The sequence below is a fragment of the Haliaeetus albicilla genome, chromosome 11 (genome assembly GCF_947461875.1).
Source record: "Haliaeetus albicilla chromosome 11, bHalAlb1.1, whole genome shotgun sequence".
NCBI classification, from domain to species: Eukaryota; Metazoa; Chordata; class Aves; order Accipitriformes; family Accipitridae; genus Haliaeetus; species Haliaeetus albicilla.
Genome location: NC_091493.1, coordinates 900,126 through 926,406, shown reverse-complemented (window position 1 = coordinate 926,406; position 26,281 = coordinate 900,126). Strand labels below are relative to the sequence as shown.

Genomic DNA, 26,281 nt, shown 5'->3' with positions numbered 1-26,281 from the left:
GACTCAGAAAAAACAGAAACCTTGAAAGAAAATTCTTTGGAGAATTTAAAAAAAATTCCTCTACTGAGCAACTGAGCTTGATAAATGGAAGATGGTATTTTTAAGTACTGCTTACATGAAAAGATTCTGTAGAGGTTGACAAACCAGATACTACCTAATTACCTGAGAACCTCTGGGACTTACAACCCATTCTTAAAAAGAGAGAAAGACCCTTCATTATATTCAGTATCAACAAAGTCAGTGTATATTGATACTGAAAGTGAGGTGTGTTGCAGCGAGGGAGTACTGTGCATCACCTAGCGCATGGATTGTGTTGAAATTGCAGTTTTAGAGCACTATTCCTTCAATGTAACTTAGCTACTAGCTTTTGAGGCTGTCTTGCTGTCACTATACCAAGCGCTTTAGTTATTAGGAAATTAGAGCAGTAACATTAACATAAAATTAGTTTGTTACTCCAAGTGCTTCATTATCCTGGTCTCCATGAAGTAGTCTGCATAAAATGATTATAGAAAATATAAGAAAACCAAATTATTCAGCAAGTTGGAGAGAATTCTTTCTGAAAATAGAAGCCTTCCTCTTTCCTGGACATATGATCATACCTGCCAGTTCGGTTAGCCTTTGAAATATTCTGAAATCTGTTACAGTGTTAAATTAACCTACAAAAATAGTAAAAACTTTCATGTTATGATACAGCAAAGCATATCCATGTGAAGTACTGAGAATAAAGAGCTGCCAGTAACTATCTAGAGTGAGATGGTGGCAGCTTAGGGATGCACGCAGGTACAGTTACGTGTCCCTAAGAATGGCTTTGTCAACAGATGATCTGCCTCAGTTAGCTGCCTTGCACCCAGAGCAGCTGCATGGCCCCTATTCCAGCAATGGCTCATCTTCTTACTACAGTGTAATCAGGTTTCCTCCATTAGGATCGTGGCCAGCACAGGTAGGGGAATATCATCATTCTTTCATGCGCGCTGACATTCACTGGCTGACTCTGTGTAGTCTTGCTGTGAGGGCCACATGCTTGACTGCAGTAATTGGTGTCAGAGCCAGCTGGATAACTGACATCCATTGTTCTTCCACCTATATTTATTGTATTAATCATACCACTGCCTGCCTTTTACCTTCTTCATAATCAGCTTGTAATTTGTTCATTGAGGAAATCAGATAAACAGATGTCGGACAACTCTACTACATTCTTTGTATTTGTTGCTGATGTGCTATCAGAATGGGAATCGGTCCCTTTTGCCTTAATGAGAAGCCAATCTGGCATCCCATGTGAACATGGCATGCCATGCTCTGTCTGTGAGTTTTGCTGACCCCACAGGGTTGTTCTGTCAAATACACTCTGAAAATGTTTGTGGGTTTGTGAAGGCTTGATTCCAGATGTGTAAAAAAACAAGTATGAGATTTAGTTAATATTTAGCAAATAAACAACAGAGCTGAAGAATTGTTTGCTGTTTCAGTGAGGAAGAGCTAACCGCAACAAGCAAACGTAAACCCCTTTCAGCACATAGTTATGTGCTTGAAGTGATGCGAGATCTCACCAGTGCCCTGGAACTGTGTAAGTACTAAGCTCAGTCTGATTGGTCAGTGGCTAACAAATAAAACAAGCTTGTCACCTCAGTGAGTGAAGCCAGAAGTAGAACTTAAACCAGATTTCAAGCAGCACCAGTGCAAGTTGCAGCTTCATTTGCCACTGTTGGGGTTTCTGGACTAATCGCTTATTTGTGAAATGGAGCCAGTCCTCAGCAGAGATGAAACCTAAAATTGTGTCTGCCTAGACTTAGGCTTCCCTTTCCCCTTTGCTATTCCATGCCATTAATATAGCCTTAAGCCTTGCATCTTGCAGCTTCCACCATCTCAAGCTTGACTGCTTGATTTGCTTTTGCCATTTATAGGAAACCCACAGATCAGAAAACAGTGACTTGCCCTAGTTGCCTTTTAGCTGCAGAAGGGATCTGCTTGAAGGGAGTTACTTTTTCCTGAATGAAAAGGTCATCCTAGCTGATAGTGTTACTGCTATATTGTTGGTTTTGTTTGGGTGTTTGAGGAGTTTTTTGTATATGAAATTGCATCATGTATTTTTAGAACATACTATCTTTATAATTCATAGGACTCTTTTCTCCCTATAAATTATCACATGTTTCTTGGCTGGTGGGGTTAAATCCAGATTAAATTCTAGGCTGTGTTTAGTACATCAATAAAAAACTTGATTTTCTCCTGATATTTTCCATTCCAGAAAGCTCAATAGCAAATATTACCTGCAGTGTGGATATTTAGAGGTGGAGTGATTCACTCTCGCACAGTCTGTAGGATTGCCAGATGGCTCAGAGGTTTGGCAGGCAGCTTTTACCTGGCATAATTGGGTTTTAGGCTGTGATAGATCTCCGCTCCTTTTTTGTTTGTTCTTGGGTATGTTGATGAGCTCAGAGATCTATCTACTGCCTAGGCAAAAAAAAGTTGAGAGCGTTATTAATTGCCAAAAAATACCATCCTCTACAAAGAGAAGGTAAAAGAACAATTGAAATTCATGTCGGGACCATTCAACAACTGGCATGAATAGCTTACCGTGAGGACGTAAAATAGTATTTGAAGTATTGTGGTGCTGCATCACAGGTGTAGCTGTGCATTGTCTCACCTCACATAGTGTTGTTTGTTTGTATCTTCTTTTCCTTCCCTTTTTTCATTCCTTTTCCATTTTCTCTCCTGTTACCTTACAGTTTGTCTCATGTTGTCTATATGCAGATTTACTTCTCATACCTCGTACTAAGTTCGTATAAGAATTGTCTTTTGTAAAGCATGCAAACTGGAATTCCCACAGGGTGCCAGTCTCTTTGGAAAAGGGTAACTAATGCATGAATTCCAACTTTTATCTTGGCTAAAATAAATACTGTAATCCAGTACAAAATTTAAAGTTACCGAACTATGTATAGAAATTGTATAATAAAGTAATGTGAATCAAAAAGTCTTGTTAGAAGCAGGGACCTACACACTAAAAGCTACCTTGGCATATGGATGTAGATTAGAAGATGGATGTTTAAATACAAAGTTTAAGGCCCAGAGACCCATGTTCACATGCCCTGAAGTTTACCTCAGTCTATGTACTTAGTAGTTTCTACACACCAGAGAAGTCATTTGAGCTAGACAAAAATAAAACAAGTGGCACCATGACTTTAGTCCACCTCAATCTCATCTCCAGAGTTAGATTCATCACTCTGACATGCCTTCCCATACAAGATAAGGAAAGTGATAGACAAACCAGGATAGGATCCACAACAACCATGTTACTGGCTGGGAATGCAATTTAAAACAGTTTGCATTTTAGTGAAAATACTGTCATCCTCATGATTAGCAGTTTCCATTCTCTCCTGGGCCAGGTGACCTTCCTAAAGGTTTCAAAGATTAAAGGCAATTCTGTAGCCTGGGACTTACTTACAAAAAAGGAATGCTTAGCCTTGTCTTTCAAAAATTGAACCATGATTGCTTTTTCTAGAAACCAACCAAAACAAAAAAAAAACCAACACAACCCAATCCAAAATCACAAACCCAACCCAAACCAGCAAACCTGCTGGTTGATAGAAAAGAAATCCCCATTTTGTTGTAATAAGATACCTGGAGCACCAATGGTAGTGTGGGTTTTCTCAGTTTATTTCCCTCATTGACAGTGTTGATCATGGGATGATCTGTGTGACACCAGGCCTGCTGGGGCCTGGCGGGATTCACCTTTCTCAGTGAGGGAAAATTTTCTATGACCTTTTTGTGAGCCTACATGTCCTGTGCTTATCATGAAGTTACAAAGTGTCAAAGCAAGCTTACTTGAAAAGCATGTTAAAGGTTTAATAACACTGATAGACCTTGGGCTGCCCAGTCCCCTGAGTTGGAGGACCATGAGTGTGGGAACAGTGACTTTCCATTTGTAAGGGAAATTGTAAGGGATCAGCTGAATGTTCACAAGTCCATGGGGCCTGATGGGATTCATCCCAGACTACTGAAGGAGCTAACAGTTATGGCAGGACCCCTCTAGATCATCTACCAAAGGTCCTGGGAGTCTGGGGAGGCCCCTGCTGACTGGAAGCTAGTTAGTGTTACTCCTGTCTACAAAGAGGGCGTGAGGGAAGACCCAGGGAACTACAGACCTATTAGTCTAATCTCAGGTTCTGGAAAAATTACGGAGAAGATTATACTGCGTACTATTGAAAGGCCTTTAAAGAATAATGCAATCATCAGGCACAGTCAACATGGGTTCACAAAGGGAAAGTCCTGTTCTATGATGAGGTCACCTGCCTAGTGGATGAAGGGAAGGCGGTGGATGTAGTTTTCCTGGATTTTAGTCAGGCTTTTGATACTGTCCCTCACAGCATACTTCCAGACAAGTTGTCTAACTGTGGGATGAGTGGGTTCACAACTGGGTGAAGAACTGGCTGAAGGGCAGAGCTCAAAGGGTTGTAGTGAATGGGGCTACATCTGGCTGGTTACCAGTGGTGTTCCTCAGGGCTCAATTCTAGGGCCAGTTCTAGTCAATGTATGTACCAATGATCTGGATGCAGGAGTTGAATGCATCATTAACAAGTTTGCTGATGATACCAAACTGGGAGGTGCTGTTGACTCTCTTGAGGGACAAGAGGCCTTGCAGCAGGATCTAGATAGATTGGAGCATTGGGCTATGATTAATGGGATGAAATTTAAAAAGTCGGAAGTGCTGGATTCTGCACCTAGGATGGAGTAACACTGGGCACAGGTATAAACTGGGAGAGGAGTGGCTGGGCACCAGCCCTACAGAAAGGGATCTGGGGGTGCTGGTTGACAGCAGGATCAATAGGAGTCAGCAGTGTGCCCTGGCAGCCAAGAGGGCAAACCGCATCCTGGGGTGCATCAAACCCAGCATAACCAGCCAGTCAAAAGAGGTGACGATCCCACTGTACTCAACGTTGGCGCGGCCTCACCTTGAGTGCTGTGTGCAGTTCTGGGCCCCACAGTTTCAGAAGGCTGTGAAGGTACTTGAACGTGTCCAGACGAGGGCAACAAAGCTGGTGAAAGGACTGAAGGGAATGTCCTATGAGGAGCGGCCAACAACTTTGGGCTGGTCTAGTTTGGAGGAAAGGAGGCCGAGGGGCAACCTCATTGCTCTCTGCAGCTTCCTGAGGAGGAGAAGTGGAGAGGGAGGTGCTGAGCTCTTCTCCCTGGGATCCAGTGATACGGTGTGTGGGAATGGCTCAGAGCTGCGCCAGGGGAGGTTTAGACTGGACATTAGGAAGCACTTCTTTACCGAGAGGGTGGTCAAACACTGGAACAGGCTTCCTAGAGAGGTGGTCGATGCCCCAGGCCTGTCAGTGTTCAAGAGGCATTTGGACAACGCCCATAATAACATACTTCAACTTTTGGTCAGCCCTGAAGTGGTCAGGCAGTTGGACTGCATGATTGTTGTAGGTCCTTTCCAACTGAAAATAATCTGTTCTGTTCTCTTCCATATGCTCCGAAAGATACGCTTTTCCAAGGAATGGGTGGTATTTTTGTACTGTACTATTACATAGAATAATGACCAACTAATTAGTTGGGAAAAAATGTATTTTTCTGAAAATACCATGAAAGCAAATTGAAATCTCAAGTGAATTTAGTGTTTTTTTAACCTCTGGTGAAGCACACCAAAGAACAGTGGCCCATTGTGAATCAATTTATGTAGATGTTATGGGCCACATCTTCTGCTTATAGAAATTTAGCAGCTATGTTAAAATCAGTAAACTGTAGCAATTACTCTGCTTGAAGGTCTGACTCGTATTACTTTGTATGACAGAGAGATAGGAGTTTGTTGATAAAATATTAAAAAGGGGAAGTAGATAAAGGCCATTCCACCATTGTGAACAGCAGACCTCATTTACCCATCTCACTTAGCCTGTATCCAATCTTCATGTGGTCCCATGGTATGGCACAGTTTATTGAGCATTCATGACTAGTTATTTCCTACCTTTTAACTCTTTGAAGTTGTCTTTTACCCTTTCCCCCCCACATTTGGAACTGGATTTCTTAATTGCAAAAGTAAGTTTCCTTTCTCTTCTCTTTTAAATCTCAAATTTTAAAGTCTCTTCAAACTCATCTGGATGTTTGCACCTGATTCCATTGCCTTCTCTGTTTCTTATGTTGCCTCTATCTATATTAAATTACTACACTAAAAAATGGTGAATGTTTTAGAAACAAGCACTTAAAAAGTTAGTAAATAGCACTGTTGAGGTTCTCTGCAAACTTAATGCACTATATCTGAATAATGTGTCATTGTGTCATTCCTAGTGATATTTAGCAAGCAGGGGTGTTTTTTCATGGTATCTCAGTAATTAACAATAGTAAATCTTCTTGCACTGTATTAAATAAGTATATCTTAATATCCATACTGCCTGCATATATATGCATACTAATATGTTAGTATTTCCATAAAAGTAAACAAAAGTTTAAACCAAATCAATGAGTAGATTATGTTTTTTATTCAGAGTAAGAGAAAATTTTAGAGTTTGGATGATTGAAATGCTTCTGAATAGTTTACTGGGTGTCTGATCAACATAAAAATTAAGGCAAATAAATTGATAAATTAATTAGAGTATCATTTATGTGATCACTGTTTTCAAAAGTGATTTTCCTGTATGAATCAAGGATCTATGACCAATGATGTGCAAAATCTTTTCAATTGTGTAAGTCTGTTTTTTACATTACATTATTGCAAGTCCCATTCTCAACTTTCAAGTGGTAATAACTCCTACAACAAATTAACAGTACTGAGCTGCATTAATGAAGAAATACGTGGAATGACTGTTGGATGTTTTTTCATCTATTTTTCAGGATTTACACTAGTTAGAATTAAAGTGTAATTCCTGTATATATCAGTTTGTATTTAAATTTATCATTCTTGCAAAGACCTTACTTGTACTCTAACAGCAGGTATTCCATAGTGTAATCTGTGCGTAACAAGGTATCTTTGCTTTTAAAAAAAATTGCTTGGTAGCAGTGTTTGCAAACTTGAATCTTCTATATTATTTGCTTTTACTTCCTTCATGTCCAGTTACGGTTCAGTAGTTCAAGCACAGTGGTACTCCGTCAGTACTGTTTCCTGTGCAGACCAGGATTAACTTCAGATAGTTCCCAATGTTCATTTGCCTGACCTGATCTTAGAAACATCCACAGCTGGAAACTCCCGGGTGTCTTCAAGCAATCCATTCCATTCCTTCATTAGCTTTAGAAAGTTCTTCCTAAAATCTGCCCCACATGTCTCCTTATGGCAGCTTAAAGCACTTGTTGTCTGGTCCATCAAGGATGTGGAGAACAGGCTATCTCCTCCTTTTTTTTTTGTGTACTTGTATACTCTTGTAAGAGTGTTTCTTTTCATATCATGCTCATGCTTGTTGCGATCCTTTTCTTCAGCTGGTTTACTTCCTTTTGGAAGGGCAGTGCCCAACACTAGATACATAGAGTACATCCAGTGGAGGCCTCAGCTCTGAGTTGAGTAGAAGACTTATTTCATACAGCTTACTGACTGTGCTCCTGCAGATACTTATAACAGTCTGGTTGCCTTTATTTTCAAGAATGTGACATTGCTGCTTCCTGTTTCGCCTGTGATCCACTGTAATTCTTAATGCTTTTCTATAGACTTCCTGCTTAGCCACTTAGTTTCCATCTCTTACTCCTACAGTTGATTTTTCCTGCCTAAATTCAGTACTTTGCCTTTATTCCTACTGTGCTATCTTCCCTTCTTTCTCAGTCTGTTTGTCAAGATTATGTTAGTTTTAACATTGGCTTTATAATCAGAGTCTCTCTCAAGAATTCAGTATCACCTACAGATTTAGTAAGCCCACTCTATTCCATTGTACAAAGTTTTTATGAAAATATTGGGCTTAGTGCAGATGCCTTTTGAATTCTACTTGATAAATCCTGTCATTTTGACAGACAAATCTTGGTAACTATTTTGGAGTATATTTTTTTAACCAATTATGTACAAACACTATCATAGGTTCATCTAGAATCTATTTATCTAGCTTGCTTGAAAGGAGATCATGTGAAAGCATACAAAAACTTCTGCTTCTATATGCACAAAGGGGCATTATCCCATCAAAGAATTAAGTTTGTTTGTTTTGCTGTGATTTATTCTTAATAAATCCATATTTGCTGTCACTCAGCGCGTTTCATTTCAAGTTTTCCTTTGTTCTAGCAGCAAGTGTCATTAAAGCACGTTGTGTATTTTCTCCGTATAAAGACGAGCACTGATGAAGAGGCTGCTCTATATGGCTTTTGCCATTTCATAGAAGCATAAGCTCTGCTTCAAACTGTATACTGTTTAATTTAAAATACAAGTTCACCCAGTTCACAGGACAGACCTCTGTTGTTCTGCTGCCTTACATTTTGTGAGTTGCAGGTTAATATAAATGAACAAACTACTATTCATGTCAGAGACTTAGACTTTGAAGTGCTTAGTTTATTCACAAAAGGAGTATAGCTTCATCCTTGCTGTCCCACAGCTCTGGTTTGTGGAGACAAGAGAGCATGCTCACCAGGGCCCTATTCTCACTGCAGCTTTTGGGGACCAGTAATTTAGAATAAAAGGCCTCAGTGAAGTTGGTGCAATTACGCACATGCGTACAAGTTGGAATTTGTGTGCCTTACAAACCCTTCCTCTATTGAGATACCTCGACCATCACATCAGCTATGTTCTGTAAAGCCCAAAGCTGCATTAATTTATCAGTGAAGTCTGTTCTCATTGCCAGAATTAAACTTCCAGGAGATTTGAAACCAGATCTAGTTTTAATACTTAACTGACTGTGAAAGGGTTTTATGGAAATTATTCATGTGCCTGAGCAGTTTCCACAAAAACTTAAAATAATGGATAGGCAGCAACAATGACAAATCAAATGAATTTCATTAATGCTTTTCTAACAAGTATTTATCAAAAGCATTTTTTCCTTTCACGAAAAAAAGTCTTTGTATCCCATTCTGTTCTAGTAAGAAAGACTTTTTTTTTTTTTTTTTAAATCCATTGCCATGGGATAAAAATATTGCTGATCAGCTCCAGTTACTGATTGAATATTGCCTGGCTGTGGTTAATTTGTATTTAGATTCATTAGTTCTTACTGTTCAAGTCAGATAATTCTGGAGATCTCTGAAAGACCAGTTTCACCCCATGCAACCAAGCAAGATTTGATTGAGTTACAATTGGCTGCAGTTATTCTGCTTTTTATATACCTTAGTTAAAAATAAGGGAACTGGGGTTTTATGGTCCCAAGATGAGCAGTGAGCACCTCCAAAATTCCCTAGTTGTTTAAGCAAATGCACTCTAATTTGTTGCAGCTAGAATAATCAAGAGTATTAGAAAATGTGACCTATGAGAAAAATACCAAATGGGTTAGTCTTAATTAGCCTAGTGAATAGAGCAACAGAAGGGGAGAGAGAAGGAAAAGATGATAGCCATTTTCAATTATATGAAATGTTGTTGCACAAGAAAGGAGAAAATCTGTGTTACATGTTCATAATGGATACAGAGGGAATAAGCTCTGGCTACATAGGGAGTGATTTAGTTTAGACATTAGGAAAACCAAATTTCATAAGTAAAATTTTCTTAGATTTTCATAGACATTAAGGATCTTGTGTCTCTGTCATTTTTATCTGTGGAAGTCTGTGTTTGTAAATGACAGTTATGTTGAATATTTCCCCTTCCATTTCACTGGCCAGCAGAGGCAGTCAAAGATGCATATTGTGAAAAAATACACAAAGGGAAAGTACTGATCTGAATAAATTTCTCATTTGGTGTGTTAGAGAGGAATATTCCTTGCTGCCATGTTTCACACAGCTTTGTCGTAAAACCTTCCCGAATTAAAGAAATCATTTCACATAGAAACCTAAGAATTTTGCGTGGACTGTTAAATGCATTAGTAATAACAGACAGTGTACATATAACTAAGAAGCTGTTGTATGATTCTCTTTAGCAGCTATAAAAATTATAACAAAATCATGTAATAAATAATTTGTTAAGAACCAAGACCTGAAATACTGTTCTGTGAGGGGTGGTTGACGTGTGTGTGTGTGTGTGTGTGTAATTCCACTTCACTTGGGGAGCCTACTTAGTAATAAAGGCTATCAGCCTCTTAAAGTAGAATCAAATTACTGATCTGTGACATGAAGGCTGGTCTGCACAATGATGTGCTTAATGGGTTATTTGTTCCACGTCAACTGGCACTGATCACTCAGTTGAACAGTTATTGGTTACTGAATGACTAAATGTGGGTGGATGCATGTTCTGGGCATCAGAAGCCTCTTGATAATTAAAAGCAGGGGTGAAAGTAATGGATACAGGATTCATGGCTAGGGTGGTTTTATTTTCACTGTCTTAGTGTCTGGGGGGAATATCTGCTAAAACTGGAAGTTTACATTTCATCAGTAAGTCATAGGTGGGAATGTGTGGGAAGGATGACGGTAGTGGTACCTTTGCATTCAGAAGCGGGCTATGCGTTAGAGTCTGTATTTTTACAATTATGCATAAGGTGTTGATTTACAGACTTATTCTGTGTACCTTTTTTTAAGATGATAGGTTTTACTTGCAGGTCAGATAGAGAGGGTTGGTTGAGACTGAAGAGACTTGAGCAAATCTTGAGGTTGTAGATAATCATTTCATCTACTCCGGTTTGAGAAATGTACTTATCATTGGCAATCTTTTGCAAAGGGATATATATTCATCTACCCAAGGATTTTTTTTTTTTTTTAGTGTGATCATTTAGCATAATTCATTTAACAGAAACAGATGGATTTTTAAAGAAAAATCTTTGATGCAGGGGCTGCCGTTGCTCAGCCTTTATTCATCTGATAAACCTACATTTTTTATGGAATTCTGAATTGTCTGTTTTGTCTTCTGTTTCTTGTCCTTTCTGAGCACTGAAATGTCTCTTTAAGGCAGTCAGACTTAGAGGCATTCACTGCACCTTTTTTACCTTTAACATACTGATATTTTCAAAAGCAGTTTCAGTTCTATCTGCATTTCATAGGACAGTCTGCCTTGGAAATGATTTGTTTTGGCTTTGGGATATACTCTCCTACTCCACAAAAAATGGAGTCTGCTAGGGAGGAAAGGGAGTTTCTGCAGGAAGGCAGGCTGTATCACATGTTTTCAAAGCATAATTTCAAATCTCTTTTTCACAGAAGTGGATTTATCTTACCACACCTCACTACTCCCTATCACAAGGAAGAAGCATTTTGGGAAGTTCACCATTAGGTGAGATTAAAATACAAACTAAACATTAAGAGGAAAAAAACCCAAACAAACCAAAACCACAAAGATGCAAACAAGCATGAAAGTTGAGGAAGGAAACAAAGGCTTTTGTTGAAAGTACCTGGAACCTGTGACTGGACCTCCCCAAGTGGATCTTCACTGTAATCATCCCCTCTGCTTTGGGGGTTTTCCTGCCTTCCATGGGACTCCTCAGTCCCATGCACAGGGTGTTAACCAGCTGTGTTTTGGAAACCTCTCAGGATGGATATTGCACAACCTTTCTGGGCAGCCTGCTTCACTGCTGGGCTGGTCTCATGGGGAAAAAGGTTTTCCTTATGGCCAGGCTGAACCTCTCTTGTTCCAACTTAGGCCTGTTGCCTTTCATCCTCCCACCATGCACTGCTGTGTGGAGTCTACTTCCATTGTCTTGGTGATCTCCTCGTATGTTTTGGCGGGCTGCTGTTAGATGCCCTGAAACCACCTTCTCGCTAAGCAGAACAAGCTCCGTTCTCTCAGCCTCTTCTTGTGAGACAAGTGTTCCAGCCACCAGCTGTCTTGATAGTCCTCTGCTGACCTCGCTGCAGTTAATCAAGTGTCTTCTGTGTATTGGGTGGGGGCCAAAACTGGATGCAGCATTCTGGATGCTGTCTACTAAGAGTCAAGTAAAGGCAGATGGTCACTTCCCTCAATTTGCTCGCTCTTCTGTGGTTCATACAGCCCAGGATGTTGTTGGTGTTCCTTGCTGCCTGGCCATACTGCTGGCCCATGCCCAGCTTGCTGTGTGCCAAGACCCCCAGGTCCTTTTAAGCTGATCTGCTCACCAGCCAGGCAGCCCTAGCTTGTTTTGTTTGTAGCAAGGGGTTCTCCTTTCCCAGCTGCCAGACTTTGTATTTATTCTTGGTGAACTTTATAAGATTTCTGTCAGCCCATTCCTGCAGCATGCATAAATCCCTCTGGATGGCAGCCCTGGCTTCAAGCGTATCGACCGGTCCCCTGATCTGGAGTCATTTGTAAACTTGCTGAGTGTGCTCTGCATCACCTCCTCCAGACCCTTGGTAAAGATGTCATACAGAACTGGTCTTAGCATAGACTTCTGTGGTACTCTTGTTCCCAGCCACCAGGTAGGGTACAACCCATGAACCGTTGCCTTCTGAGCTGGATCATCTGACCAGTTTTTATCCATCTAGTTGTTCAGCCATCCAAAGTCTAATGTCCCAACTTGGTTACAGAAACTGGGCGATGGTATGAAGAGCCTTTCTGAATGATAGGCACTGTACTTCCCTCATCCAGAAATGTGGAAGAAGGTGGTCAGGTTGATGAGGCATGATTTACCCTTGGGAGATCTGTACTGACTATTCATAGTCATCACTGTGTCCTTCATGTGCCTGGAAGTGTGTTCCAAGAGGAGTCAGTCCATGATTTTCCCAGGGACTGAAGAGAGGCTGAGCAACCTGAACTTTCCCAGTTTGTTCTTCTGTCCTTTTTTTGAAAATGGGAACCATCATGAATTGTTGAAGAGTTAAAATGGAAAGCATCTGTTTGGTTGCCTTTGGAGTTAGCCAGTCCTACAGTAATGGTGTTTTAGACTACTTCTAATACATACAGATGTGATAGAGAAAACAAGTTCTTTTCATTTTCGAATGTTGGAGTAATGTTTAGAAATAAAGTCTTACATTTTAAACACAACTATAAAATTGGTAGGCCATATATAACTAACTTATAAAGATTACTGGCAAAAGTGAGAACAACGGCTCAGTTGGCTTTTCACTGTTTTCAAACAACTTAAGAAGTATTTCCATTAAAAATGAAAAGTCTTAATTAGCTTCCCACTAGATGGAGCAAATGTATGCCAGCCCAGCAGAGGAAACGGGGAATACGTTTTAGATCAGCAGAACAACAGATCACTTATATTAAAAACTACTGTTCTGTTCTTGTTAATTACTAATTTTCTGAGTTAAAAATGGAAGCTTCTAAGCCACGTGATGAAGTTTTCCTACTTAATAAGCATAAGCAAAGGATACACTTTGTGTGGAGCTGTGTATCAGTTGTCATGGTTTTCATGGAGTGAAGACAGGGACTTTGGTTGCAAGAGAGGTGTATGATTGTAATGGCTGTGTTTGATCATATTTTCTGTTGTTGTTATTTGGGATATTAAATTCTTTTAAAAGTCATACCAAAAAAGTGCTTCCTTGAAATGAAATAACTGGAAAAAAGTAAACAAGTTTTCAGGTTCCCAAGTGAGTCCTCAGGTACCTGATGAAGAATTTGTACTCCTGAAATCTTAGCTTCTTTTATGATCATGCTGTTCATTTTATAAAAACTGCTACCTCATCTATAAATCCTATCTTCCTTGTATCTTTTGACCCTTATGGTTACAATACCATTACTGTTTGTGATTTTCAGGCAACTTTAAAGTTTCCCCCAGCTTTTTAGATTTAAATATGTGTTCAGTGCTTTTGCAACAGCATAACTAGGTCAGTATTTTCAGGAGTAAAATTCTCTTTGAATTGTTCTCCGCATTATGCGAGAGTGGCATACCCACAAAGGTACCATCAGTGCTTCGAGAGGTACAACGAAACTTCAAGAAAGGAAGGAATGAAAACAGAGCTGAAATACAGGTTTCCAGCAAGCGGTGTAACTTAGGATCGAAAATAGGTGCTAAAACTCTGTGCCAATTTACTCAGCTGTGACAACGTCACAGTTTTTACTTTAAAAGGATTTTCAGAAGGCACTTCTCAAAAATTCCATTTCAGACTTTTCAGTTACACTCCTCTGCTCACATCCTTTCTATCTCCCAGGCCATTTATTGAGAAGACTGTTATCCTAATGTACGCTCACTGGGAACTGAAAATACAGGAATTATCACGTGGAGTCAGGCTATTGATCTGTCTAGCTGTTTCTAATGGTGATTAATCTTCACTTTTTTGTCTTAATCTGCTGGAGCAGAATGTTGTAAATTGGCTTACTGTTAAATGAGCAAGCAAAACCTCCTAGCATCCAGTAGTAATAAGGTAACTTTTGCCCCATACTATGAGTTCACGGCATTTATTATTTTTAAAACCTCGACTCTCCACCATATAAGATAATCTTTTTTTTATTGAAAATACTTTCATCCTTCAGTGCTGAAGGTTGTCATTTATTCTCATTATTAATTAAACTGTTTGGTCTTCACCAAAGTTTTGCTCTCACCACTAATCTTATCTGAAATTACAGCTTAAATATATAAAAAATCTTTTGCACAATTCTGTCTGTTGGTAACAAGAACTGTTTATCACCTACATTTGAAAATGAACCATCTGTAATGTGTACAGGCTATGGCAGGATAAGGATTTTATTATTACTTGATGACAAATTCCTTGCTAGCAGTTGGTCACAATGCTGCTACCAAAGACAGAGTTCTGATAGCTGGTTTAGTTAATCATTTGTTAGCTTTATATTCATAATATCCCAAATAACGTGGTATGCAAAAGACGTCATTTTAAGGGAAGTGCCAAGAATAGATTTCAAGAATAGAGGTATGATCATTTTAATGATAAATAGGGGGGGTGGTGTTGGCCATGGCATTGAGATGTCGCTATGTTGACAGATTAAGAACATAGGATTTTAATTTGCCCTTTATAATGTAGGTGTTTATTGTTTTCAAAATAACAGTCAAAATAATTGCTTTTAGCAAAAACTTGAAAAGTGCTTTTAGTGAATAGATAGCACCAATTACATGAAGTTCTTAGTAAATTAGTCAGGAAAAATAAATAATGCTTGCAATTTCTTGTTCTCCCTCTAGTGTGTCAAAACTCTTTTCTCTGGCAGCCTGTCATCTGGCAGAATTAAGTGTGGGATAACGGTGGTATTGTGACTAATACACAAAAATATCAGACACTAGCTAGATATTTGCAGAGGGCCCGTTTGTGACACGTTTACCACAGTTTGTTATACTGAATGACATGCTGCTTGACATGATGAAATTTTTGAAATACAAGCATTAGTCAAATGTCCAGAGTAGAATAGATAATCTCTTTAAACCCATTCTGTTCTCAGTGAAGAACATAATAGACAAATTCTGATCCTCCTAGAGTGCATACAAGCATTTCTGTTGCTGCTGCAGTATTTACATACCACAAATAACTCTGTATTTGGGGTGGTATAATAAAGACATCACTTACCAACTAGCTCCTGTTAAGGTGTTTGTCTGCACTGCATTGTAGTATTCATTTGGGAAAAAGAATGACTGATGGGGGTGTTGAAACCAAGATAAGAAAAGTAGAAGGGCATATAATGACAGTTTAAAGGTCAGCATTTAATTGAACGTTAGATAAGAGGATAGCTTCCTTCTTTCACATCATGATGCCTCTTTGTCCATTTACAGTGTATATCTTGAGCTTTCAGACTTGGCTCTGCATTATTTTTAACACCTGAGACCCTTTATTTGCAGGATTGATGGTTTCATGGGTGTATGTGACCTTTAAAAATGAATGATCTAAAGTTGTTTGGATAATCACTTTTGAGGAGAGTTTGCATAAAAAACTTTGTGTTGCAGAAAATGCTGTGAAACCTAGTCAAATACATTGTTCTACAAAGCTTGGATTAAAAAGCAGATAAGCCAAAGAGCACATTTGCACCCAGTTTGGAGAGACTGGCAGAGATCTAAAGACTAATGCCGGACCTTGTTTTTATTAGTTATTCTCTTTAAAATCCTAGTAGAAAAGCAAATTAAAAGGTTTGTCATCAGAGAGTGTTTTTCATTTCATAGATGAAAAGGTAATTCATAGCCTGAAATCACCCATGTGCAATAGTAATGACTTGTTATTGCAGCTTGAAGTTGAATACCCTGAAGGTGTAAAATTCACCAGTACTAGACTTGGCTATAAATATGATTTCGAGTCCTCAGCCTGAGTCTTCTGTAGCAAAACCACCAAGAATGCAGATTTAATACAAGCACTGAAATGTAGAAAGGAGTGCGCACTACTTGTATAACATGTAAGCAGTAGTAATGTAATATTCGTCTTAAATGTGTAGGGTCACGCCTGAATGCATTTTTGTTGGGGTTGTCAAAGGCTTTTCACAAATGACCAAAATCCCTCTTAGAATCATGGGCCAGGAGGCTGGGGCAGGCGTCCCATCCCATCCTGTCCCATCCCGTCTCACGCCTCCACTCTTGCAGCCAGCTGGTACATAACCTTGTTTGTAGGCTGCTCAGGCTTCATCTTATAATTGATTTCTCCCATCCTCTAGCACCTCTAGGGGAGGCTATTCAAGAGTTCTCTTCCTGTGGCTGCTGGAAACCTTTGTCTAAATTTTCCTGTTTAATTTATTTCTGAACTCTTTTTACCACTCCGCTTCACACATGAGTTTGTAGGTTGTTGCTGGCCAGAGTCTTGCACAGGACTTCATTGTACCTCAGCATTGTTCCTTAACACTTACTGGAAATTCCATACTTTCTCTGTCTTAATAATGAATTTGCCATTTATGTCTTGTATTTGTCCTGTCCTCTTTCTCTTCTGTCACTTCCAGTTGCTGAGACTCCAGTTTATGTCGCAGATTATGTACAGTTTGTCAGGCCCCTAAATACTCAACCTTAAAAAACCTTTCAAATTCCTTCCATTCTTATTCCAGTCCTCAAGCTCTGCTGTTCTTCCTGTGCAAAATTTCTGTTTGTGGATGATAGCACCCTATTTTGTGTTACAAGCCCTGGTAGTCCAGACCAGTTCAAACATGCAATAACATTTTCTTACTATAGCATTCAAAGTGAGGGTAGATTTCAGAACCAGCAGAGAGTTGCATTATGTTCAGTTTTCCCGATATGGAATACCCGTGTGTTCACACATGGAATATTCATATGAGCAGACACATGTGTGTCTCAGGTATTTAATAAATAGTGGATCATGAAAGTAATATGAAAAACCCCAATTCTTGGATTAAATTCAATAAAACAGCTTCCAAGGAGAAAAAAGGGTTGAGTAACTACTTCTTTTGTTCTCATTATTATGGTGGTTTGCTGTGTTGGGGTTTTTTTTTTTCAATTTTTGATGCTTTGTGTCCAAAAATGACTATGGTTTATTGTTTGTGATTTAAGGTTTGATGAATCAAAGAGCTTCTTTCAGCTTGAAACTTTGTCCTTAGTCTTTAATAACTGGATAGGCTTTTTTTTCTGAATTCTGTAGTACCAATTGTTCAAAAACTGGCAGATCTGGACTTTGCAGAAAATTACTTAGGAAGAACTCAATGGGAGTGCACTCTTCTGGCCAGGAAAATGGGCTTCCTACAAGAAACTTATCATCCCAGCCACAAATAAATTTTACCAACCTGAAAAGGGCGTATGCATTGTTAAAAACAAACAAAAAAAGTTTTCTGACAGCATTTGGGCCAAGAGGGGCTCTGAGATGAGCCTGCTTGCACTTAGATTCTGACCTAATGTACGGCATATGAGTAAAGAATTGGAGAGTGAATCCCTATGCCAGTGCAGATGGAAAGAGATCTCTGTTCTATAACTTACAATTTTGAAAGTGCCATATCAGTTAATAGATTGATGCTTTTGTCTATGGAAAGCTTACCTGAGACTGTCATTTAGAGGTGTTTTCTACTATTGTCATTGTCCTGTCCTCTTTGCTCTCTAAGGTTTCTACCTTTAGGCTGGTAATATTTATGTAGTTCGACTTTACAGAAAAATAGTGTCAATACAACTTTACAAAATTCTCTCAATGCCTCCTAAAATAACTTTTTTGTAAATATTTGTGATTCATTGTGGCGTGGTGATGGTATAAAGCTCTTACTGACATGACCTGAAATTCACTTAGAATAATGTGACTGTCTCAAAATTATTAACCATTCTACCCTGTTACAACATCTGGGATAGAGTTAATTGTCTTCCCAGTTGCTGGCTGGGGTTAAACCACGACATCCATGTTTTATAGAAGAAAAAAACTATATTGGAAATGTGGGATTGTCAAACATTCCTAAGTATGTGTTCACCCAGGAAGGAATGGTGCCCTGCTACCCTGAATACAACTTTAAGATCATTTGGGGAAGATAATTGTAACTAATGTTTAGAAAAACCTAAGAATCACAATGTATTTCTCTATGTAGTAACCAAGTATCGTGTAGCTTTAAGAAGAAAGTGATTTCTTTTTTTCTATAAACCTTTTACTGAATCAGGGCCATTACCTGCCTGAGGGCCCTGGTCAGTGTAATCCTGAGAAGCTAAAGTTACTCTGTTCTAATACCCTTTCTGTTATTGGTCCTCTAATAAGAGCGTCTGTAAGTGTTTCAGTTAAAGTGAGCTAGTGATACATTTTTTATTTCATGGATATGCTTGCACAACAAAATCTGATTTCCTTCCACACTGCGGGTTTTCAAACAATTTTTGCATGGTAACAGCTTTTGGCTACTGTGGAATTCTTACTACATCTAATTCCAGGGCTAAAGCTGAGAGACTTCATCACACTGTTAGTCTTTGCCTGAAAAGAAAATGTTCCTTTTCCCTGCTTTACCAGTGTAGCATTATGCTCATCTTTGCCCCCGAAATTGATTGCCTGTCTGTTTTCTTGAGGGGGTCTAGGTGTATTTTTCACCACCAGCACATTTCTGCCAGATTGTGCACCAGCTTTGAGTCCTTTATTTCTTACGATGTTATGTCATAGAAATTATTGTTATTTTGTTCAGTGAGTGAAATTTACTTGTGTGCTCTTGAAGTAATGGAGTGCTATTTAAACCTTGTTTCAAGGCTGACGTTGAACTCTAGTGGTTTATATACCACCCTCTGGCCACAGAGGCGCTTTCCCAAATGATACGAAGGTAGATTTATTCAATTTAATGTAGTGCCATTACCATGCTATGGACCCAGAAATAAAATAAAAGAACCCTACAGTGTTCCTCTCAACAGATCTTGTTTATATGTAACTTGACAGTAAAAAGAAGAAGGTGAGAATGTATAGCAATTCTGGATTAAAAAAAATTACATCTGACATGATGGAAAATTGGGTAGAAGTAATGACCAGGGTTTCTTCTGCCTATCTTTTGGTAGGGTTATCTGATAGTGCTTCTCTTGTCATGCTTCTCTTGTCATGTCAGGCTTTTGGGATAGTAAGAAGGTCAGGATTTCCTTCTAATGGGAACTCCAGATGTCATGCTTGTAGTAGATCATTCAGTAGTAGATCCGTCACCAGTGGTTCTATATATTTTTGGTTCTTTAAAATGTGAATCTACTTGATAAAGGAAATTTCTTTGAATGCCCTATTGCATTGGCGGAACCAATATTATTTTTTAAATAGTTCATAAGCCTGAAAGTTTGTGTGCTTCATTGTACAGTGTTTTATTACTATGAATAGACTTGCTTTTAATGTTATATTTAGTGTCAGTTATACAGCCCTGTTCGTTATGCTTTTTTTACAAAGTTATTTACGATAAAATTCAGAACTTCTACATGAAGTCTATTTTTTTTTATACTATGTTGGTTAGTGGGAAGGAGGAAATAAATGTGAAGACCTGGATTATAGAGAAAATTGCTCTTGTCCTAAGTTAAACAATGTTTTTTGATGGAGTTGCTCCTGTATAGTTAAAGAAATTAGTTTCCAAAACCTCTGTTACCAAAACAGATCCCTTTAACTGTGAGTATATTACATATAATATACACAGTAAAAGTCACAGACCGGCCCAAATCACTCATGTTTTGGAGTTTATGGGGGAAAGAAAAAGTTAAAAAAAAACCCAACAACAAAAAACAACAACAACAAAAAAAACAACAACAAAAAAACAATGGAGAGGAAGAGAGAAGAAGAGAATTCAGAGAGCCTATTAAAAGAGGAGGCTAAAAATAGAATTTACATTTTTTTCCCAACATATATAATAACTGGTTGAAGGATAATAGTTCAGGGGTTGTAAAAGGCTTACATGCTGAATAAAGTGTAAATATATTTACCTAATGCTGTTGGGATTAACTTTCCTTTGTTGAGAAGATGGCTTGATATCATTATTTGATACCTGTAAGAACTACTTCTTCCTATCTACCTGTAAGCAGAAACCAGACAGCCCTAAGAAAATATCACAACAGTAGAAAATGATAGCAGATTATCATAATGCAAATGTGTATTTTCATGTAATAAACTGGTGTTGCTTAAATGGCAGTTGAGGTGACTAGAAGGAATAGACAGTAGCATATGAAACAATGCCAGGTATACAAATAGCAAATTAGGGCCACTTAATTTTTCCTGTAGTGCAGGAACTTGTGCTGCTTGATAGAATTGAGAAGTGATACAATCAACACTGGGCAAGAGGTGTTCTTTCCCTCTCAGGGCACATAGCTGACTTGGACCACTCTCTGATGTCAGTGTAGCAACAAAAATCAGCGCGATTCTGAAGCCTTTTACTCCCACTGACAAAATATTAGGCCATCTTGAGAGCCTGCTGGATCTACTATGTCTAATGTGAAGATGGGAGGGTGGGCATATGGGTATTTCTGGACAGTGAAAAGAAGTAGTAGAAAAACTTGTAAAAAAAGGTAGAAAAACCTTACGGTTCTAAAATCCTAGGCATCCATTCTCATCATGTAAAGGTTTCTTGTAAGATACCTTTGCTAGCAGCAGTAACACAATATTTAAATACAAAATAACTTCCCTAAGTACCAACTTTAAAAGTCAGTGCTTTAATTAAAGCATGGCTATTCTGAACTAGTTGAAAGCTGTCTGACACAATTTGATTTTAGTTAGCATTTAGTAACCAGTGCAGTGCTACAACAGGACTGTTTTTTATCAGACGTTATCTTAGACCAAATTATAATATAAGTTCGACATTAATACCAAAGTGACTAACCATAAAAGAGAATAACCCATTTCCACTTTTCTTTCCCCAGACACCTGAGGAGCTAGAAGATGTATCTGACCTTGAAGAAGACCATGATGCACGTAGTCGTACAAGTATTCAGACTGAAGGGAAAACGGACAGGGTATGTATTACACCAGTTTATTTCAAAAGCAGTTTGATGAGGGGGAAAAACACTATTGTGTTGCTGTTCCTATGAAGCCACGTAAAGTCATGCCAGTGAATCATTAAAGTCTTGTTCAGCTCTTAATAGATTTCTGAAAATGTGCAGAGGGCATAAAACTGATGTGTATGACCTGAAAGAGAAAAAGACAGTGTAATTAAGTTGTAAATACTTGGCGAACATGTAAATTAGACAGAAAAATTCTTATACTTACTGAATGAAATTCTAACAGGTTACAGTTTCATAAATGTGGCTTGGTCTAATAGAAGCTAGATTAGTAAGGAATTTTTTGTATCTGGGTCTTACTGAAGCCTGCAAGGTGTATTAACCAAAAATAACCTCTACATATGAGAAAGTTCACATGCACAGAAGAGAAGGGGATGTATCTGGAATCTTAGCCACTGCAGTGCGTATGTTACAAACTTTTCCTGCTGTGTTGTGTGAACCTATTCTATAGTTTATTGCCTAACTAGTGAATTAATGAGGAATCACGAAAAACTTAACAGAGCATTTGGCAATTTCTGTATTTCTGGAAGTTATGAATCTGGTTTTCCTGTTGTATCATCATTTAACCTGAGGACTTCACTACATTAGTGGTTTTTGTTTATTGTTTATATTCAAACATTTTTAAGAGCCTGAAAACATTTTTGAGATAGCAAAAGGTTTCTTAGTACAAAATTGATGTATTTAGCAAGCGTTAATCTTTATGTTTCCACTTTAAATAATGTTTCAGCAAAACTGTACTCTTTTCACAACTTTCTGAAGTGCAAAGATCCATGAGGCCAGAAACGTCTTACTTCATTACTTGTTTGCTCAATACCTAGAGCAATAACAGATCTCTCACAATTGATTGATTCTAGTATTATTCCCATAATGGAAATTATAAATGATAGAACTAGTTGGGAAAAAGCAAACATTTTCAATACAAAAAGAATTATGTCAAGAAAATGGCATTTTAATTCACATCTGTTTTTCAGCAAACACTTTTTTTTTTATTCAGCACAAGGTTTTTCTTTAAGACCCTAAATACTAACAAAAAAACACTAGCCAAAATGAATGCTGTTAACTTGTGTTGCATATGTGCATATCAATTATATGTTAATTAACTGTCAGTTGAATCTTAAAGCATTTTGAGAAAAATGCAACAACTATGTGAAAGATCACCTCATACAATCTTACTACTCAGTAAACATAATTGGCAATTAAAATAGACTAGCTGCCCTTTTCAATTTAAATTACTCTTTGTAAATATTAGCACATTTTCCTGACATTACAGGCTAAAATTTCTATTGTAGTTAAGAAGGGCAAGGTTTTCCTTCAAAATGTTATCCATATAAGATGTTATGAATTTGTTTGGAACAGGTACAGATGGTGTGCTTGCATATTTTCATAAATATCCCATAATGAATGCACTTGCGATTTTTCTCTCACTGGGAAAACAGAAGTAGTAGTTTGTAGATGTTTACTATCACAATGTAGTAACAAAAGATCCACTAAAGCTTTAAAAGATCACATTTTCACACATGGTCTTCCAATTCTCAGATAAACCAGGGTACTTCTTTAAAGGGAATGTTTTTTAAAAGAGAACCATAAATAACACATACTACCAGATGACTACACAAAGCAAGAAGTAAATGCTGAAGACTGTTGCAGGTAGTGAGCTGGCTATCAAGAGTCAGAGGCATAGGTTGTTGCTGTGAAGAGATATCCCTGGGATATGCTTTTCCTTGTACTACACACACAATATATAATCTGCACTGTCAGTGAATTTGGTGGGGACGTGGAAGGCACCATTATTTATAGATAAACTATGGTTAATACATCTGAAAAAACAGTATTTTAACAGTATAGGATGTACATTTCTATTTTTTCTTCCATTTGTCCCAAAAATAATACAAGTTCTGTAAATGTTCCTTTTGGGGGGATCTAGATAGCAGTCACTGCTTAAAGCCTGATTCTATATCTTTACTTGGGAACAATTTTCCTAGATTTCATATTATGCTATCAAGGCCATAAATGGCACATTATCCCCCAAATTAATAGAAAATTACAGCTTTGACTAAATCAGATACATACCTTCTCAGCCTAAATCAACATATTGACAGAAACCTTAACATACATTTTTTTTAAACCAGTGTTTGAACAAATCTATTTGCTGCTGCAGCAAACATGAACAGTGATTTAAGGCCTCTCTGCTTGGATTGCTATTTGATATTGATATTTGAAGATTTATACATAGAACCTATTTAGCAATATGAAGAATCTGATAGGGAAGATAGATTTTAAGGTTTAGACAGGGATTGTCTCGTTTTGTGTTCTGCAGCAGCTTTATGTGCTATTGTGAGGCTTCTTCATGCAGTGGTAACACCAAGAATGACTGTGTTCCAGAAGTGGTATGGCAAGATTGCAGAGTAACCTTTTTTCCTCCTTGAATTCTTTCTCTTGGGCATTTCTGCTATAGTAATTCAATTTTATTTATATGTATCTGTCTCGATACTAGTTCTGCATAACAGCACTCTTGATTCCTCTTGCTTTGTGAAGTGTGTTGTATTTTCTCCTGTGTCACATCTCTCACTGCTCCATCAGGGAACTAGTGCTTATGAAAGTGCCTTGTCTCTTTCTCTTTTTATCACAACATATAAAGTACGTAAAACCAGATGTGATGTGCATATGCCACTTGTAACAAAGGCTACATCTTCAGTAGGAAATCTCATTTTCCTTATGTAGGAAATACTCATATATTAATAACAACTTCTTCAAAATCTGTCTCTGTATATAGAGAGTACAGGTTAGTGGTGAGATAGCAGCACTGAAATTTGACCTCATATTTATGTTCCTGACTCTGCAAGTATATAGGTAATCTTGGAAGTGTTGAATTCATTTATCTTTCCCTCAGATAATTCCATATCTCTAAGATGAATATGATCGTGCTTATGGCACCATCCCACATGGTGAGATGCAGGTTAACTTGGGCAATGTGCTGTGAGATCTCTCAGTAATTAAACTGGATAGCAATACTGATTATTATTTGTAGGACTCTCTTATATCCCTGAAGAAGATCCTTTGGACGATTTATCCTTTAAAAGAGTGGTTTCTCTATGTCTTTTTGGTCTCTTTTTCTCTCCTCTGCATGCTCTTCAGCTGGTTAATGACTTTTTGAATTTTGTGTCCAGAGTATTTATATTGCTAAATGCATTATGCCAGCTGTGGTCTCAGCAACAAGCACTAGTGTAAGGTTTACACTATATTATTCTGTATGCATGCTTTAGAATGAGTTTTGTATGAGGTTTGTCTTTTTGCCAAGAGTACATTTTGATCAACTACAAATCCTCACCCACAGAACCGCTGATAACTTGGTTTTGTCTCAGTTCTGTGTGCGTATTGGTGATATTTCTTAGGTGTGAAACCATATACTTGTCTCAGCTGAAATACATCCTATTATTTTTTCAGAGCAGTTCTCAAGTTTCTCAAGATCACTTTGAATTGTAAACCAGGCCTCTTAGATGTCACACCAGGCCTCTTACACTGCAAATGTGTGATTTGTACTCTTGGTTCTATCATCCACACCATTAGTGAAAATACTGAATAATGCCAGAGTCAGGGCAGGTCCCTTCAGAATTTCGCCTGATGAATCCCTCTGGCTTGGCATGTGTTCTTGATAAGTATTCTGTGAGCAGTTTTCTAACCAGTATGACATCCACCCAATGGCAATTACATCTAGATCATATTTCCTTAAATTATTTGTGAGGACGACATGAGAACCAGTGACAAAACCATAGTGAAGCCCAGATTTATGACATGTTGCTTCTTCATCTATGGGCCTATTATGCTGGGACAAAGATGATTAGATTAGTATGACACAATTGCCTCATCTAAGTCAACCTTTCTAGTGAAGCCTGATGCAAAAATGACATTAAACAGTTTGTTCTGTTATCTCCTGATAGCTTTACCTCTTTATCCAATTACATTGTATCTAAAAAAATAGAGGAACTGACTTGGCATCCCAAATGGGGCACTCTCTGAATTTGTTCAAAGAATGCTGGACTTCAGCAGGCATGCTACAATTCTTAAAACTGGGAGAAGACAACTGGTGACAGCAGGTAGTAATCTTAGCAGAAATTCAGCTTCTCCCGGCTGTCAGTATCACACACCCACACAGTTCATCTCAAGGAAACATGCTGTGTATTCACTTTGCCATGAATTGCTGAATATCCACCATTCTCTTTCACCTCTTTATCCAAACTTGAATAATTATTCACTCAGTAGAAGAAGTACGTTTTGTAAAAGGTAGTGGACACATTTTACTCATTTTAACAGAATCACTTTTGACTCTGTGCTGTATTCAAGAAGTGTATTTGTGTATTGGCATTAAAAACACATCCGTATAATAGTCTCTGTAAGTGCCTATCTTATGTTCACCCTCCTGATAAAAGAGGCTCAGATGATGTGTGCATATTTTATAACAGTGATCTACAGGTTTGTTCAAGAAAAAACAGTTAAAGGTCACAATTGGAACTGGTTTATAACACTTTGAAAGATATTACTGTTCTTTGAGTGATTTGGAGGGATCTTGTTCACTTCCACCAAATGTTCAGCTGACTCTGCAGCAGGGGAGCAAGAACATAAGTGAGATGGCTTCCTGTGGCTGCTGAGTCTGTGGTGGAATGAAAAGCTTAGCTCTCAACTAAGGCAAAGCAGGGACATGAATCAGGTTTTTTTTGATCTAGGTCATTATCTTCTAACTACAATGTGTGAAGAGTATGTTATTTTGTATGCTTGCTTGTAAAAGCTCTGAAAAGTTTTTCATGTGCTCCATCAGGAGAGTGGGGTTTGTTTTCTTTGTAACCTACCAAATTGTAATAAAACAGAGTTTTCCTCTTTTCTGTAGTTACATGACACACTGCAACCTACAAAGCAGGAAGTGTTAAATAATTTTCAAAGGGAGGTTCTTACCTTAAAAAGGGTGTCTGGCTTGCCTCTGTCTCAGACAGAAGGAGTTTTCGGTAACACAAACAATTGCTTGAGCGTACTTTGCTTCTTTCCGTTGCTTTTCTTTCCTTCCTGATTCCCCGTAT

At 38.2% G+C, this 26,281-nt stretch overlaps 1 protein-coding gene across 3 annotated transcripts in view; it reads left to right on the top strand.

Annotated features, from left to right (window-relative positions):
* The window catches only part of CTNNA3 (catenin alpha 3), a 531,540-nt gene that overhangs the window by 437,225 nt on the left and 68,034 nt on the right, over positions 1 to 26,281 (top strand). For all 3 annotated transcript variants that reach the window (XM_069795730.1, XM_069795731.1, XM_069795729.1), the window contains one exon: positions 21,075 to 21,167. In XM_069795730.1, coding sequence (XP_069651831.1) covers positions 21,075 to 21,167 — 93 coding nt within the window. The remainder of the gene's footprint in view (positions 1 to 21,074; positions 21,168 to 26,281) is intronic.